This window comes from Exophiala aquamarina, assembly GCF_000709125.1.
Source record: "Exophiala aquamarina CBS 119918 chromosome Unknown aczIA-supercont1.3, whole genome shotgun sequence".
NCBI lineage: Eukaryota > Fungi > Ascomycota > Eurotiomycetes > Chaetothyriales > Herpotrichiellaceae > Exophiala > Exophiala aquamarina.
In genome coordinates this window covers 768,987-786,444 of record NW_013550585.1, presented here as the reverse complement: position 1 = coordinate 786,444, position 17,458 = coordinate 768,987, and the positions used below count along the sequence as shown (strand labels likewise).

The following is a 17,458-nucleotide window of genomic DNA, read 5'->3' as shown; positions in this document are numbered from 1 at the left end:
CTACTGATAGTACACTCAGATCCTTCACACAGCCCTCAGACTACGCCGACTAATGTAGGTAGTAAAAGCATCACTGAAGACACCAAACGGGAACTGAATGAAAAGAATGGTTATTTAAAGCAGCCTCTTCTTTTTACACGAAGCCATAAGAAGAACAGTTCACTACCGACATCTAAGGATAGCCATGAATACCCTCCCAGGCGGCCTAGGCTTGGCCACATCTGGGAAAGAACACAATCGGGTGGTGTCTGGTTCGAACATCAGGAGGTCAACCCTGAAAAGAAAAGGCGGTCATCTGCGAGTACCTCAAAGATGCACACAAGTCGATCAGATCAGCTCCCCGTTCGGACTGAACAAACTCCGTTAAAGCCTCCAGCACCAACACATGCCTCAATTCCCAAGATATATGGTTTCAGTAACATCAAAGTGGAAACCTCCTTTACGGATTCCAACCACAAACAAGAAGAAGCAGAGACAGAAAATAATGGGAGTCGGACTGAGGTCGTCGGAGAATCTCACAAGTCTCGCCGACGTTCGATCAAGCTCAAGGATCTTTTGTGCACGCCGCTCAACCTCATCAATCGAATTAGCTTGTCAAAAGTAGCTCCGAAGATTACCTTTTCCAGGGTGTCAGAGCAAAGCCCTGAGCAGAGACAGGATTCACGAATGGCTGATCACTCCTCACTCTTGAAGCGCAACTATACCTCTGAGGCACTTCAGTGGGTTACGGCAATACTTCAGGATGGAAAGCACAATAATTCGGGCTCCACACGGTTACCAGTTATCAAACCACTCAAGGCGAGGGTAGAGACCGGAAGATCAACCGCTCGTCGATATGTTAGTCCACATACAGTAGAAGGAATCACATCCCAATGTACCATGGTGCAAAGGAAGAGCCAAGAAGCACTTTCTGATGCTCCGTCATATACATCCAGTCAAATCAATATGAGGATGGGACCACAACCAGCCAATACTCCAGATGAGCAGGCTACTTACAAAATCAAGAGAAGTCCAAGTGCTGAAACGGAAGACTTCCTCAAAGTTGATATCAGCATCCGGGGTGGAACAAGCTACTTACCAAGCGAGGCGAGAAGAATTCAGACACCACCTCTGCCTGAGGAGACTCAAGATGGCAGGCTGAAAGGGTTTTTCTTCGACTATAATGCCCCGAGGAGTGAAGGTAGTGCGTGTGCCGTGCGCGAGGGTATTAGCCCAGCGACTTATGGAGAAGCCGCGCGAAGTCAGTCTGCAACTGCGACTCAGAAACTGGGAAAGACGAGAAGCGGAAAACGCAAACGACTTCGCCGAGGGGACTGGTATGATGTCAAGCTTGCTGAACTGGATGTTACCGACGAAGGAGATCCGGATGCAAAGCGTCACGACAGCACCGCCGACTGCGGCGCGTCTTCTCTACCAGCATTCTTGCAGTGCCAGAAGAGGGAAGAAGAGGAAAGATTTGATTACACGATCCCGGAGCATCTTCCAAGTAGTCCGTTATGTCCGAGGCATCCTCGATACTGGCGCGTCGTAAAGGGCAAGGGTAGCCAATTCCGTGGATGTTGGATGCATGGCATTGGCGAGCACGATAATACGGTTCCTGGTAGTGTCTGGGTCGGATGAACTGCAAAGCGCCCCTGCACCTTGGAAGTTGTAGTGGTGCGGCACTAGGATGGGATAGGATGGGATAGGACAGAATGTCTTTTAATCAGAAGTGGATGTATAAGATGCACGCGCAAAGGGGGTCATCAGATAATGATATCGAATATTTCACCCGCTTGCTGCTTGCTTCAATTTTTTTTACTCTTACTTCTCATGCGAACCAACTGTAATCAGTCGTGCGCTCTCACAACTCGAAAATGTGCAATGGTGCTTGCTCGGTGCTAGGTGCCAGGTGCCAGGTGCCAGGTGCTAGGTGTCCTCCTCCGCGAAAGATGGTGCCTCAGACCTGACCGTATCCTCAAATGTAGGATCTTGCGGATAGCGTGTGTTCCGAGAGCCGCGGCCTCTTGAGCAGATGACAGCAATGTGCGTTCGGTCTCTGGCTCCAGAGTAGTGCGGAGCTTCAGGTGTTGATCTTGTTTCTCGATGAGATGGCGCGTATCTCTTTTTTTCGTCTTTTTACTTTTGGAATTCCTGGTTTCTGAACACAGTATTCATCCACAACTCTTCGTGGGCGCTCTGCGCTCGTCGCTCCGAAGCCTCCTCGTTCCCCCGTCAATCACAACTCGCCAAAGCGCTCCTCGTACTCGCCAATGACGCCGACCTTCTCGGCGGAGGCGCTCTTCTCGTCGAAGCGCAACTCGACCCACTCGTCGACGAGTTTCTTGGCGAGCTCCAGCCCGATCACGCGCTGCCCGAAACACAGCACCTGCGCGTTGTTGCTGAGCACGCTGCGCTCGACGCTGTACGGGTCGTGCGCGGTCACGGCGCGGATGCCGCTCACTTTGTTCGCCGAGATGGCGACGCCCAGCCCCGTCCCGCAGATCAGGAGCGCGCGGTCGGCCTGTAAGCGTAAGCGTGAGTAGAGGGGTTTAGTAGGGGAGTGGGCGTTGGGGGTCTGGGGAGGGTGAAGAAGGGAGGGGAGGCGGGCTGTGAGGTAGAGAGGAGGTGGTCGAGGTGACGGAGGAGAGAGGAAAAAAGGAAGAGAGGAGGAGAGGAGGCAGCATAGCCTTCTACATCGTGATGTCGTGTCGTGTCGTGTCGTGTCCGCTGGAACAGAAGTTGTTTCGCGGATCTTGCTCACTCGAGGAGACAAACAGATCTCTTGGCCATCCACGTTCGAAGCAGGTCGTACCGTACAGGCGTTCGTAGTGCACGTCGCAGGCTGGCTGCCACGGATCGCCCACTCTTTCACCTCTCCCAATCTGTCCCCATCATCTCCTCTCCTCCGCCACAGTCCTCACCCATCCAGACAGATGAAAAAGGCAGCGCTATACTGTCAACATGAGTACGTACCTCACCACTCTTGATCAGCTTCGCCGCATCGACCGCGAGATGCGGGTACGCGGTGCCGTCGTCGGCGTCGACGACGCCCACGTCCAGCACGTGCGTCACGCCCGAATGCTTCTTCAGCACCTCCTTCAGCGCCGTCTTGTATGCGTGCCCCGCGTTGTCGCTGCCCACGACGACGCGGAGGGCTGTCTTTTCTTGGGTGGTCATATTTTTAAAGGAAGGGGGGTGGAGTGGGGTGTGGGGTACGGTAGGTATGTAGGTCGACGGGGGGAAAGACTCGGGCGCGGGGATTTGGCTTGGAATGAGAAGAGATGAAACGAGAATATTAAGACGGTATGTACGTATATATGAGGGGAGAGCAAGGGAGAAAACCAGCAATCTCTAGAGAAGCGGGATTTTCCCAAATAAACACAGGCCCAGACGCAATGAGTCGCCCCGTCGCCATCCATCTTGCCTGAGCTCAATATGATGCAACCCCCGTCCACTCTTCCGGCACGGGATGCGGTCGCCGTCATACACCGACGAGAGGAATCTACTATTATTCCACAAGTAATGCTCCATCCAAATCAGGGTGCGGGTTACCTGAATAGGCGATCCCGGCCGGGTAAATTTGAATTTTCAACGGCCGGCCAGCGGCTGGAAGCTAGAAAATCCCCCAAGCGAATAATAAATGTGAACAGTTGCACGGCCAAGGCAGAATGGCTGGATGGATGGGATGCAATGCAATGGAGACTGGTGCGCAAAAGGGACGGAAGGGCGTAATCGCCATTGGCGTCTACTCTAGTCTCGAAGTAAAAGTGTCAATTATGAGTTGAGATGAACTCCATGTCTTTGAGCGAGGCTTCCTTGGCCATGCATGGATATGTGTATCGCGACTATTGTTCATTACATAGCCAACTACCGAGTTAACGTTAATTCACTAATGCGGCGAGGCCATTGCGCTTTTCTCTCCTCCATCGGGGATCTCTCATATAGTATTCCACTCGCCCACACTCCACGAACCTCCTGGTACTGAGACCCTCCTACCGACTTTGATATCCGCCAGAGATAAAACCAGGCGACTTCTCGCGTCCGGGTCTTAGCTAGTAGCGTGCGTGGGTTTCACACCTCCCTGCAACATTGCACCCTTGTTTGACCCCTCGAAGGAATCCAGAAGGGTCAGGTGCAAAAGGGAAATCTCGATGTGGAGGAGAGCCCGGCCGTGTTTCTCAGCTCGAAGATCCAGCATTGCGAACGTTGGCAACCACTAAGTACCCAAAAGAATATACCAGCCCGACCAAGATGTCGCTGTCTCCGCCCGCGATATCAGGGAAGAAATACCCTTCCCTCCCTTCGAAAATCATCTTGACCTCGACGAAGGCCTATTTCTCGCCGGCCCGCACCATTCAATACCTGGAATCCATCCTCGCGCCCGCGACAGACATTCTACCTCTGCTGGAATCGCACCGCGCAGAGATGCTCTTCGTGCTCATCCCGGACTTCCTGACAATCTACCCGTGCGCGAGGATTCTCTCGGAGCGGTACGCTGCTGTCCAGCAGGAAGAGGGCGCCACGTCGTCCTCGTCGTCGTCCTCGTCATCGTCCTCGGCATGGCCCCTCCTCCTGGGCGCCCAGAACGCATTCTGGAGCGCATCGTACGGCGCATACACGGGCGAAATCGTGCCCTCGGCGCTGTCCAGCCTGGGCTGCAGCATCGTGGAGCTGAACCACGCCGAGCGGCGGCGGCTGCTGGCCGAGACGGACGAGACGGCGGCCTTGAAAGCCGCGGCGGTCACGGACGCGGGCATGGTGCCGCTGGTGTGTGTCGGGGAGATAGAGAAGCCGGACCTCGCGCGCGGAACCCCGCTCAGCATGGCGGTCGGCCAGGCGATGCGCCAGCTCGCGCCGCAGATCGAGAGCGTGCTGCGCGCCGTGCCGCCGGACGCGCCCGTCATCCTCGCGTACGAGCCCGTCTGGGCCATCGGCGCCGCGGAGCCCGCGGGCGTCGAGTACGTCGGCCCTGTGGTGCAGGCGATCCGCCAGGTTGCGGCGGGCGTGGTGCGAGCGAGGACCGCGCCAGTCAAGGTTGTCTACGGCGGGAGTGCTGGGCCCGGGCTGTGGAGCGGCACCGCGAATGGTGGCAACGGGCTGGGCCAGTATGTTGATGGGCTGTTTCTGGGGAGGTTTGCGCATCAGGTTGACGGTGTCAAGGCCGTGTTGGGGGAGGTGGTCCAGAGTTTGGCGAAGAGCTAGACTCCGGGTCTGACGACCGGGCTTGCGCATGATCGCCGGGGGGGATGGAGAGCGGAATACCGTAAGAGGAGGACAGGGCCAATGGGGATACAGCAGTCAATGGGGATACAGCAGTCAACGGGAAATAGCAGCAAGCTGAGCACTGATCTGCATATAATAATGCTAGCGCTGCAACCAAGATGACGGTACCGTTCTGTTGCAATGATTAATAATGATAACGCCATTGGCATTCGATGCTATCCTTTTATGTAGATATGGATGATTGTTTGTTTCCCTATTTAGGCACTTTCGACGCCTTCCGTTCCTTGTACCTCGTCTAATCGAGCAAGGCGATTCATGCCTCCCAAATGCAAGAACGCTTCACATTATGGCTTGACCACTCGCTGGAGAACCCACCTCTGGAACTGGATGACCCATATCAGACAGCCACTGACCCTGACTAAGCTGGGGAAAGCGACAGCTTTAGATGATGCAGGGCAAAGCCCACCATATCAAAAACTCCTTCAAAGTGAAGGATTTCAATCTTTGAGGTGTGCGTCGTAAATCAAAGCATACGCTGTGATACCCTCGCCACCCTCAGACGGCCAACCCGCCGCATCAACCTGACCGTTGCCAATCGTGATGGTCTCTACCAGTCGGAATCCGTAAAAAGCATAGATATCCGCGGCCTGCTTGGTGGTTGCTTCCACCCACGCAGGGGCATTTTCATCTCTCGCGCGTTGGAGATAGGGCTCGATTACGGCAGCGATGGATCCCGGGACCTTGGGAACTGCGGTATTGCGTGCGAGAAATGAAAAGTGGTAGAAAGGCCGAATCTCATTGGGATCGGATGGAGATGCTAGGTACCTTTTCTTGGCTTCCATGACTTTGGTCCTCCATTCACTCAACAGTGGGCCGGGTTTTGCTTTGGAGTCGATGAATGGCTTGCCTTTGTAATCGGGCGCCTCCCAGAGAGCAACGGCGGACCAATCGCCAGCTTGGACTATCTCTGCGCCTGATGCGGCACTGTCGATGATTCCTTGTGCGAAATGCTTGTGACGGCGGGCCGAGTCGATCAACGGAGATGGATATGGTGGCGGTGTTGAGTCATGGTTGACGATGAATCCCGTTGTGAGTGGTGTCGTACTGAATGCATGGACGATGATGTCGATGAATCGTCCCAATTCGTTGCTCGATCCAAGGTCGATCGGAACTGCGGTCAATGTGTCACGGAGTGCTGATGGAGACATGTTGGACCGTTGGACCTCGTGTCACGCACGTGTTTTCCGAATCCTGACTACCTAAGAGGTGGAAGTTGTCGGCAGTGCTAGCTCATGCAGAGGAATAGACACTTTGTCGCAATGGAGATATTCAAGGGCTGGGTGAGTGCAACGAGGTCGTCCTCCTTGAAATGAACGAAGCTGCTGGAAAAGTCAACATCAAGGCAAGCACCACCCACATGAGTTGTTCTCACGATCGAGATCGAAATTGAAATCGAAATCCCGGGCAGGTGAGAGATTCTAACTTGCGTTCGGAAACCCAAAAAGAAAATCACAACGGTCTGGCCAGTTGGTGCGACGAAATGGATGTGGAAATCCGGGGTAAGGAAAAAACCAGAAAAGGAGGGTATGCAGGAAACACGTCGACTGGTTCGGTTAGGAACGGGTTGACGGTTGAGAGTCAATGAAGTAACAGATACCTTTAGGAGGATAGTATGGATCGGTGATGCACCGATGGATGGATGGATGGATGGATCGGTGGGAGGATGGGAGGCAGTCAGAGTTCAAAGGGGCGGAGCGGAATTAAAGGCGGCCAGGACCATTCAATCATGTGAATCGGCGACGGCGGTGCTGTTTGGCCACCGAACAATGACATCTGGTCCCGTCGGGTCCCATCTGGTCGCATCTGGTCACAAGGCGCACCAGCCGGCGAATCCTGGAATTCCTTGACTCATCCTGGTGGTACGAACACGCCGGACACGCACGATGGAGAAAGGGACGTCATAGCTTTGTTCCTTTTCGTTCTTTGCCGGCCGACTGTAACCGTCAGCTTAGGGTTAGGCCCCGCGGGCCGGTCAATGCGGACAAAGATGGTCATAAGGAATGTGGAAGGACAACAGCATGGATGAAAGAAAGGAAGTGCATAGAAGACGGAGGCGGGGAGATGCCAGAGACAGTGTTCCGTACTCTCGTCCTGTCGAAGTGGAAAAGATAAGCGGCACGACGATCTTGATTTGATAAGAGATGTTGGGTATTTACTGATTATTCAGAATCCCAACTGCAACCCAAACAGGGAGAATCAGCGAGAAAGGCAAAAGCCGGAATGATACACCAACAACTTGAGCTGCATGCAACCTGAAAGGATTTTTTTTATATTTATGCACATCCACCCTGTAACGCCCGATGACCCGAAACTATTTCAGCATCCTAGTGTTATTGCACAGTCGAACTGGGAACTGAGGGGTACTCATGGACTGAACAGAGAATAACGAGGCCCCCTTTGAATTACCTGGTTGACTTACCTCGTTGTTTCACCAGCGTGGATTATAAGTCTCATAACGAGGACTGTCTCCGTTATGACCACTAGTTCCGGGATAGTAAATCTCATACAGGGTACTTCCTCCGCTATAACCACCAGTCGAAGGCAGATAATAGACACCTTCATCCTGTTGGCTTAGGTAGTACTGGCTCTCATTGGCATCGGACTCAATGCTTGAATAGCCGCGGGTTGAAGGTTGTCCATATGATGTAGTAGCTCGTCGTAATCGTCCCCCACCGCAGGTGTTGCTGAGATCTCGAACGGTTGATGAGGCTCGAGGCTCGTCGTGAGATTTTCTACCATGCGAGATGTCTTGACCACGGCGAGATGGGGATCCCCTACCAACGGTCGCTGAGCGATTCAATCCTGCCTTCCGAGCAGCCGATTGAGGTTGACTCAAACCGAAGAAACGTCTCCAGAAAGACGGCTTCTTGGCTTCCGACTTACCTTTCCCTTCAGTCTTGTTGGCATTTCCTGTACCTCGTCCACCAAAGGAGGCTTTCTGGGGCTTCGGGGGCCTAGAGGGTTTCGGCTTTAGGTCAGTTTCTTTATGCGAACGGACTGGCACCATAGTCACACGAGCCTCCGTCTGAGGCACTGCTGCTGTCGATGGCTTTCCGTGAGTTGTCAAAGCATGTGACTCGGATCTCGAGCTCCCTCTGGCCTTGTGGGTGACTGTGCTCGGTCCTCTGGTCCGCTCCAGTTCTTTATGGCCTCGAACAGGCATCATCGTTCTACGAGCTTGAGTTTCCTCCGGTCGAGGAACTAAAGGACGAGTCTTGGTCTTACCGTGGTCCATGCTAGCGCCTCGAGGCCGGCTATGGATCGGCGTACGATGAGTCTTTTGACCGGCCTCTGCATGATGACGAACAGGCATCATTGTCATTCGGGCTTCCGTTTGAATTCCACCTCTGTCCTGATCTAAGCTCGTGCCTCGAGGTCCACTAGACTCGGGAGCTCGATAAGTCGTTTGACCCGGCTCATTGTGATCGCGAACAGGCATCATGGTCATGCAAACTTCTGTCTGATGCATGGGGCGTTTCCTACCGTCTCCTGCACCAATAGTGTGAGAGCGTCCACGCTTTGATGGCCCCATGTCGAGTGTGTATTTATTGAAGAGGTAGTTGTGGGATGTCTTTGCTTAGTGCAATCAAAATCACCCAGCTAGAGTGCTGTCACGTGTAATAGTAACTGGTCTACTAGACAGGTGATTTTGATTTCACTGGCAATGCTGGGAGACAGAAGCCTTCAACATGAAGCACCGGCATGCTGCACCATATTTAAATCTGTCTTAGCAGCGCAGATACTCGACTGTTGAGACCCTGGAACAAAGCGTATCTGCAACAAACGAGCTTGAGCATTGATACGCAGATTTGGACATCTTTGTCCAGAGACAGTTCTTTCATCAAAGAACAAGAAGTACAACAATGTCCCAAGAAGGGTAAAGAAGGACCAAACAAGGTCTCTATCGATGGGAGTCAGGTAGTTCTGCGATCCATACCCCCGTATCCTGTGATAAGAGGAGGTTGTCGACTACGGGGCATGGAGAACGGAGTCCAGCACTGCATCGTTCGTCACCATTATTCGTTTACTGTTAAGCCGAGTGTGAAGGGAAAGACGAGAATGATCGACAGGGAAGTCGGCCACTAATCTCGGGGAAGGCCAATGGATTTCGAGATGGAAGCTTACTCGTCGTGCCTTGACGAACGCGTCATGTCACGTCAGCTCCGAATTACTGTAGAGATGTTGGTGTTGGATTTTGTGTGTGCGTGTCCAAGGTCTTGGGAACTTAACTTGACAAGCACGTGCAGTTGTCTCACATACACAGCCTTCAGCCTTTTTCATATTTGTGCCACAAACATTTTAGTCAGAGCAATTGCTGTAAAGTTCAGCCAAAATGTATTTTTGGTGGTGTGCAGTACTCGGTAACGTTTTTGACTGAGGAGTAAGGACTGTGCACGGCGTTGGTATTGCGGCAAAAGGGGGCTCGTGCTTTTTCCTCTCCTCTCCCTCACTCACAAGTTTCCACATTGACGGGAAAATGGATCGTGGGTTTCAGCCATGTATCAGCTCCAAGCCATCACAGCAAGTGGCCGGTGCCAGAACGGTCTAAGTGGGCAGTTGGAAGCTTAGCGGCGGCGATGAGGGACTTTCAGTGGCTCGGTAGTAATAAAAATTGAAATGGTGCAGGTCCAGTGGTGGAAGTGCTGGGTGGCTGCAGGGGAGACGTGCCCTGGAACCCGGCGATTGGATCCCTAATGCGAGTGCTCGAGGGCTGAGTTGGCCCCTCAGTGCCCTCAGCGGGGCCCTGATGTACCCCTGGGCGATCCGCACCTCGGCCACCGCCGTCATCGCCAGTTGCCCAACTGCTCCCATCGATGCCCCTGCCACGCCTCGCTTTAGGCCCTGGACCGCCCCCAACCTGTGGAAAAACTCAGCAGATTGGGGCATCTGCATGCGTGTCTCGGGGTGTCATCCCCACTATGGACTCGGTACTGCTCTCACTGGCTGGCTCTCTGAGCTGCATTTGCTGGTCTGAGGTGACTTGCATTGCACCTCCAACATTCTCGAGATCGATCAGATCATGAACCACAATAAATGTAACATCCTGCTTTTTCTTCGTCCTCCATCGCGTTCTTGTTGATTTCCTCTTCTCATCCCCTCCCATTTCCTATTTCCCATGTCCTGTCTTTCTCGCTTGTCTAAAATACTCCCTACTTCACTTTCATCTTCTCTATTTCGTCCACCTTCCACCCACGTTCGCTAATTCGAGTTTTGCAACAACCCCAATTTTCCCACCTGTCCACCCTCGACCATCTTGAAACCGCCTCAATCTCACTTCTGTATTACCAAGTCCTCGCTGGTAGAGGCACTCTGTCAAGAGCCCTCGGTGGCCTGCATTTCACACAATCTATTTGGGCCTTCCCACACCCGCATTCCTTACCATCCCTATCACTCGGACCTTTAGTGACGTCGCCTGGTCATGTCGCAGAAGGGTCACTACAAACGCTTCTCAAAGGATGGTTTTCAACCTTTGACCCATCAAACTTCCGGAGAAATGGCACATCCTAATGATATTACGATTGATATTCCTATGACAAAGGTTACCACCAATGGCAGTGCTACCGGTGCTCGACGTGCAGACATCATCTCCCCTGCCCGTTCTCAACCTTCCACTGACTTCCCCGATCAACTCGACGAGAAACATCCACATCGACATTTCCACAGAGGCCCTGAAGGCCCTGGAGGTCGTCGAAGAAGAGCAGAGGACACGGAGAAGAGGACAAAGAACAAAGAGGAGGGCACCCTCAACGCTGTAGGCAGATTCTACAAAAAGGTCTACAACTTCTCCGTCATCACTCGCTATTTCACCTACGTTGCTCCCGTCGCCCTGTGTATCGCTATTCCCATCATTGTTGGAGCCACCGCTGCTCCTCGTGCCCGCATCGGCGATGTTCGACTCGTCTGGTTCTTCGCCTGGGTTGAGGTGGTTTGGGTTTCGCTATGGATTTCCAAGATCATCGCCCATTTTCTACCACGTCTCTTTCAGTTCCTCATTGGTGTGGTCAGCTCTGGCACCCGAAAGTACTCTTTGGTCCTCAGTGCCCTCGAGATCCCTCTGTCTATCGTCGGCTGGGCTGTCACTTCGTTGGCAACCTTTGTCCCCTTCATGACCCTCACCCCCGATTCGCTGGCCAGGAACCCGTCAAAACAGCTCCAGAACTGGCAATCAATTGTCAAGAACATTCTCTTTGCCTGTGTATTCTCCTCTCTGGTCCTGCTGATCGAGAAGCTTTTCATACAGCTGCTCTCCATTAGTTACCACCGCAAACAATTCGACGATCGAATCAAAGAATCAAAGCGGAACATCTACCTAATCAGCCTGCTCTACGATGCATCCCGACGAATGTTTCCCGCCTACTGTCGAGAATTCGCCGAAGAAGATTATCAGATCAGCGATGTGCTCGACATTGCCGGTGTGACTTCCAGCAGGAATAGTATGATGCCTGGTCACAAGCGATCAGGATCAGCCACCCCCATGCGTTTGATCCAAAATGTTGCTCGAGTAGGAGATAAAGTCACTGCAGCCTTTGGTAACGTCGCACACGAGATCACGGGCAAAAAGGTCTTCAATCCAACTGCCTCTCATTCCATCGTCGTCCAAGCTTTGGAGAAGAAGCGTTCAGCAGAGGCCCTCGCACGGCGCTTGTGGATGTCATTTGTACTCGAAGGCAAGGATGCACTCAGTGTTGACGATCTCGTTGATGTTCTTGGGTCTGATCGTGAGGCAGAGGCCCACGAGGCCTTCGAAATCTTGGATGTGGACTCCAATGGGGATATCTCGCTCGAAGAGATGGCTCTTCGGGTGACCGAATTCGGTCGAGAACGTCAATCCATTGCCAACAGTATGCACGACGTGGATCAGGCCATCAACGTACTCGACAACCTGCTCTGCACCGTCGTCTTCATCGTGGTCATCTTCATCTTTGTCGCTTGGCTTAACAGTAATTTCACCACGACTTTGGCAACTGCCGGTACTGCTTTACTCTCCATGTCATTTGTGTTCGCCGGCACAGCTCAGGAAGTACTCGGCTCTTGCATTTTCTTGTTCGTCAAACATCCATTTGATGTTGGAGACCGCGTTGACGTTTCCGATGTTCAATATATTGTCGAACGCATGTCACTTCTGTACACCGTCTTCCGCCGCGTCAAGGATCAGAAGAAATCTCAAGTCCCAAACATTGTCCTTAACTCCAACTGGATCGACAATGTTTCTCGCAGCAAAGCCATGCGGGAGCAGGTCCAACTTTACGTCAGTTTCGATACTTCGTTTGAAGACTTGGACCTCCTGAAGACCGAGATGATCAAATTTGTCCGAGACAAGGAAAATGCACGTGACTTTCAGCCTGACATCGACATTGAGGTCACTGGTGTGGCAGAAATGAACAAGATGGAACTAAGACTTGAGATTCGGCATAAATCCAACTGGTCAAATGATGCTGTTCGTGCTGCTAGACGAAGCAAGTTTATGTGCGCATTGGTTACTGCTATGCGAAAGGTGCCCTTGTACGGGCCTGGAGGAGGTGGTCCCGCAGCCGGGGACAAGGCAAACCCTACATACTCGGTCGCCATCTCGAACGAAGACGCCCTGAGAAACAAAGATGAATTCGATATTAATAAAGACAAAAATAGGCTCGTGCCCTTGCTCAATCAGGGGCAAATCAGCACACCTACACAGACTCATCCCGCCCCTACTGACTACTTGGGTTCCAGCACCGGAGCAGAGGTCCGGGAAGCTGCGGCCATTGACCACTTGGTGAAGCGGAATATAACAGTGGACCCAGAGGAATCCTTCAACGCCGAACGTGACGACGACACCACCAGACGACGTGCGGAAGAGGTCGATGAAGTTCGCAACATTCTCCGCCGAGAGTCGACAACCGGCCGCCGCCGAGCCGCACGACAAAGTGGTCTTTATGCGACCGACCACCTTGGCTCTCGAACAATCCCAACCATTGCGGAGCCCTCGCCTCCGGAGCCTGTAAGTGTGCCAGCAGGATCGAGGACCCGGGTTAGCTATTTCGAGGATACCAACATTCCTCCTGCTGCATCTAGATCGGCTGCATCACACGGTTGGAACAATGCTGGACCACTTCAGTATAACCTTCCATCCGCGTCTTTCAACCGCCCTTCGTCGCCAGCGTCATCGCAAGCAACCACCGTTTCGAGCGCCAACCGATATGTGCCTGGCAATGCCTTTTCACAAGCAGTCCATTCTGATCAACAAGCACCTCGACTCCCTGTCCCTGGTATGCCTGAAATGAAGAAAAACTTACAACAACCCCCCACACCACCGAAATGAAATTATGACACCCCTATCGTATAGGGAATGAAAGTCTGCTAGATTAGATGGATGTTGCTAGATGCGCTGGGCTAGATTAATGCGACAAAGTTTGCTGAGCTTGGGGTCATGCATCCAAACGGGTCATCACGAGGTCCAGCAATGTATCAGGAACTCACGCCACCATGCAAGTGTGCTTTTTATTGTGTGACTAATATTGTATCACATAAGAGACTAGAAGATGAGAATAATCCCAAAACAAAGTGTTAAACTTGAACAAGACCGTCGACCATGATGCTCCGTAGTTTGCCTGGTCCGCCATAGTTCTCGTTCAGGGGGGTTGGTTGTCGTCATTATGATATAGCTGTACAAATACAGGATTTAGAATGTTGAGCAGTAGTAGCAGTAGCAGTAGCAGTAGTGATCCAAGAGGTGAGTGGTCGGAGCCTGTCGTTTGTCGTTGACGGTAATCGTCCTCGTTCCAGCCCGGCAGGACATGTAATACTTAAGATGAGTGTCAATGTCAATATCTCACAAAGACCCCAGACACAAGCCTCGAGCGGTTGCCGCCGCTGCTCTTCCTGTCGCCTCTTCGTTCGCTCCCTGCCTCTTCTGGGCCGTGCCTGGGTGACTGAGAATTGCTGCTACTGGTCGTGCCTCCTCGAGTACTGTTGCTGTCGCTTCGCCTGTCGTTCAGGGAAGACATGGTCGCTCTTTCCCTTTCAAACTGCGCTCCTCCCATCCTTGTTGTCGAGCTGCTCGACCCGCTCATTTGTCTTTCTTTTCCTTTTCCTTTCCCTTGACTTCTGGGAGAATTTCCCGTGTTGCTCTTCGGGCTCCCGCTGCCTGATCTCTGCTGTCCCCAGGAATATGCGTCCTCGTTGTTGTGATCGTCGTCGTCTTCCTCTTCTTCTGCGTCAGAGCCGTAGCTGACGGTCTCCGACTCAGTCGCAAGAGGACTCCTGCGACGGTAGCTGTGTTGTTGTCCAACGTCTAAGCGACGTCTTTGATCGTTGGAAGTGCCCGATGATGATGATGATGATGATGATATGCGCCGATAGTCGTCGTATGAGTACCGGACATATGAAGAAGAATTGTTGGTACGTCTATCATCCATGCTCTGCTCATGCAATTGATCAATGCTTCTATGATGGCTGGTTCTCAAGGAGAAGTCAAGGCTGTTTACTCGAATGTTGGATCCGAATCAGTCTGCCGTTATATATGGCCAGCGAGATTCATACTCTCTCCCAGCAGTCCAGCTCCCAGGCAGCTTGGTGACAATGTGCCGAATCAAGCCAACAAGCGAGCACGATGTGTCCTTTCGCTTCTAGGGGGCACAGCCTGGTTTTGATGCATGCAAAAGTCCCCCAGATCGTATTTTCAGCGTATCAAAGCTCAAGAAAGGCCGTCACTTAGGCTGTGGTTCTCTCCTTCCCTTTTGAAGTATTCGCTTCAATACTGGATGGAGACAAGACGACTTTCCATAATGATATTGGACGATCTGCATTGTCCTGTTCAACCCACTCTGCACGAGCCTATCCTTGGCGGTACTTCTCGGGATGTTCAGAAAAGATGTCACTTAACCTAGTCTTTCCATGGAGGAGTCACAATATCTTGTCGACCCGATTCAAAGACTAAAGTTTGAGGCTTACAAGGTTCGGATTCGACCCTCCTTCCCAATTTGCGTTACATCGCTATCGTCCGGTCGAGTTGAGAACCTGATCCCCTCGGACGGATCCAGGGACTTCCAGCATTTCCAGGTCGACTTATGGACAAAGTTACGATCGTGTCATCTACCGACCCCCGACGCCAAACCCTGGTTCCTATCCCATAGCCGTAGATTGGTCAAGCCGAAAGTTAGGTGCGCTAGGCGAAAGGCTGGCTTTCTTTAGCCCCTTCAACCCATGACAGCCCATCCGGGCTTGGTCATTCAGCAGCCGCTCGAGACGATTCCACCCGCTCCGATTGTTTTCGACTTGCCGATCAACCACTGCCAGAGCACGAGTGAATTTATTTAGCTGCCTACCTTTGGTGCCTTGGTGCCTGGATCAGATGACCATAAGGACAAGGCTCTTACTTCACCTCCCCTGTTGTTACAGCCACAATGAAACGAACATAACGACATTAGGAAATCAGAGACATAGACCCTGTCAAGTTTCTAGGCCGATCTATGCGCGATAATTATTCATCCGACCGCCCTTTTAAGAGTCACCCCAAGAGTCATCATGTCGGTGCCATTACGAGACCCTTGCTTGCAAATGCCTCGGCTGCCACTAGAGTACGAAGTCGAGCTGCTTGATTTTCAATGCTCCAGACATGCGCATCAAGCTGTCTGCCTGGTGCGCCTCAAAAGTCAACAGGGGTTGCCTGCGTCGCATGGCACCTCTTCGGGGTAAATCCAAGCAAGCGTCTGCAAGCACTCCTCCATCCTTTTCCCACGGCTCTGCAATTCCGGGTTGTCTGCTGCATGAAACTATCCTCACACCCCACGTGCTCTTGACCATCTCGGCGACACCGTTGCTGTTGGAGTCTGCCTTGCTGGAAAAAATGCCTCGAAGTCAAACGGGTCCAACCGCAAAGTTGGATCCAAAGTATTTGAGCGATGCCGGCCGGGTATAAACATTGGCTCTCAATGACGCGGTGGACACAGCGCTTTCGCGAAATTGCCCATTCTAAGACTACTTCTCTCCAGCGAATTTCTTCGCCTCGCCAATCCACATTTCGTGGGGCATCAATTGCCGACCATGTGGCTACAGGAAGGGAAAACCCAACAATCTGAGCTTGAGCATTCCTGATTGTCCCATTCGTTCTGAATGCTCATATTGGCCCCCTCAACTCACCCAATCATTTAACTTCCCAACGGGCTATACTACAGAAGACCTGAAAATAGTGGAGTATCAACCCCATTCCTTGAAAACCTTGGGTAGACAATCTCTGACTAAAAATAGCAGCTGCCCTAGGACATTCTCCGAGCGACATCAACTTCAGCTCCAGGGCCGAAGCAATTCTATGTAGGGACTCCTCGCAGCCTGTATTTTGTCCTTTCGCGGTTGCTATGCCTACTCAGTGTTTATGAAAGATCCGTGAACCCTCTTGATTGAGACCGAACACTCGGCGTCGTGACGGCTATCATCTCATTCACAACAGTCTAATCCTCGACGAAAGTGCAGTCCTCCGGCGACACCTTTCCTCCTCATACCATTCCCTCCGATGTCACTCACATTGTGTGGCAAATCTGCCAATCGAGACCATCTTGGAGACGGCCTATTTTTGGACCTGTGGTATCAAAAGCCACGTGCCTTGCTCTGCTCAATGTCATACTAACTACCGCCAGCTCTCGCCACAACGGTGTGGGCAACGTTTTACGGACTCTGCATATCAGGCTTCCCCCATCTTTCACGAGCTTTACCTGAATCGTCTATAACTCTTGTAGTTATGCATCTTCTGGCGCTTGTGAAAGAGTTGCTATTTTCGATACGAGGTGAACAATTGCCGGGGCAGATTTGAGTGGGAATGGATTTCTATTATGAACGAAGTCACGACAGCCATACCCAAAGCCAGTCTGATCCCCAGGAAAGAGCCCTTGTGCCTCGAGAAGCTAATTGGGAATGGGCTAAGCCCTTCCGTGATTCAAGCGCCAGGACCGTATCTCTCCGCTACCTTTAGCGGAAATGGACCGGGTCTTCTGTTTGGCTGTTGAGGGAGTGGAGGGAACCGTTGAATGTCGCTGGCGTCTCCTCGTGCAGCAACGTATAACGTTACTGGGACGATACACGATACATCGAGGTTCCCATTGGAAATGGATATTCTCCATTCTTTGGGTTCAGGTCAGCATTACCTGCGGCAAGACGGGTCCACCCTCAAACCTTTCCAGGATTATCGCCTTGCTCACGTGGGATGATATCTTCTCGTCGA

General features: G+C 52.3%; 5 protein-coding genes across 5 annotated transcripts; 3 read left to right on the top strand and 2 right to left on the bottom strand.

Moving 5' to 3' along the window:
• Positions 1 to 174: 174 nt before the first annotated feature.
• A1O9_03871 (uncharacterized protein) lies at positions 175 to 1,578 on the top strand (the record flags this gene model as incomplete). The annotated part of the gene is made up of 1 exon (XM_013406164.1): positions 175 to 1,578. A coding segment is annotated over one exon (1,404 nt), but the record flags the coding sequence as incomplete, so codon positions are not given.
• A 640-nt stretch (positions 1,579 to 2,218) lies between these two features.
• Positions 2,219 to 3,159, bottom strand: A1O9_03870 (ribose 5-phosphate isomerase B; the record flags this gene model as incomplete). Its single annotated transcript, XM_013406163.1, has 2 exons — positions 2,219 to 2,503; positions 2,956 to 3,159. 2 exons carry the CDS (start codon positions 3,157 to 3,159, stop codon positions 2,219 to 2,221), a joined length of 489 nt encoding a protein of 162 aa, XP_013261617.1.
• Positions 3,160 to 4,233: 1,074 nt separating this feature from the next.
• On the top strand, positions 4,234 to 5,184 carry A1O9_03869 (triosephosphate isomerase; the record flags this gene model as incomplete). Its single annotated transcript, XM_013406162.1, has 1 exon — positions 4,234 to 5,184. One exon carries the CDS (start codon positions 4,234 to 4,236, stop codon positions 5,182 to 5,184), a length of 951 nt encoding a protein of 316 aa, XP_013261616.1.
• Positions 5,185 to 5,702: 518 nt separating this feature from the next.
• A1O9_03868 (uncharacterized protein) lies at positions 5,703 to 6,413 on the bottom strand (the record flags this gene model as incomplete). Its single annotated transcript, XM_013406161.1, has 1 exon — positions 5,703 to 6,413. One exon carries the CDS (start codon positions 6,411 to 6,413, stop codon positions 5,703 to 5,705), a length of 711 nt encoding a protein of 236 aa, XP_013261615.1.
• Positions 6,414 to 10,684: 4,271 nt separating this feature from the next.
• A1O9_03867 (uncharacterized protein) lies at positions 10,685 to 13,564 on the top strand (the record flags this gene model as incomplete). The annotated part of the gene is made up of 1 exon (XM_013406160.1): positions 10,685 to 13,564. The coding sequence occupies one exon, from the start codon at positions 10,685 to 10,687 to the stop codon at positions 13,562 to 13,564; it is 2,880 nt and encodes a 959-aa protein (XP_013261614.1).
• Positions 13,565 to 17,458: the final 3,894 nt, after the last annotated feature.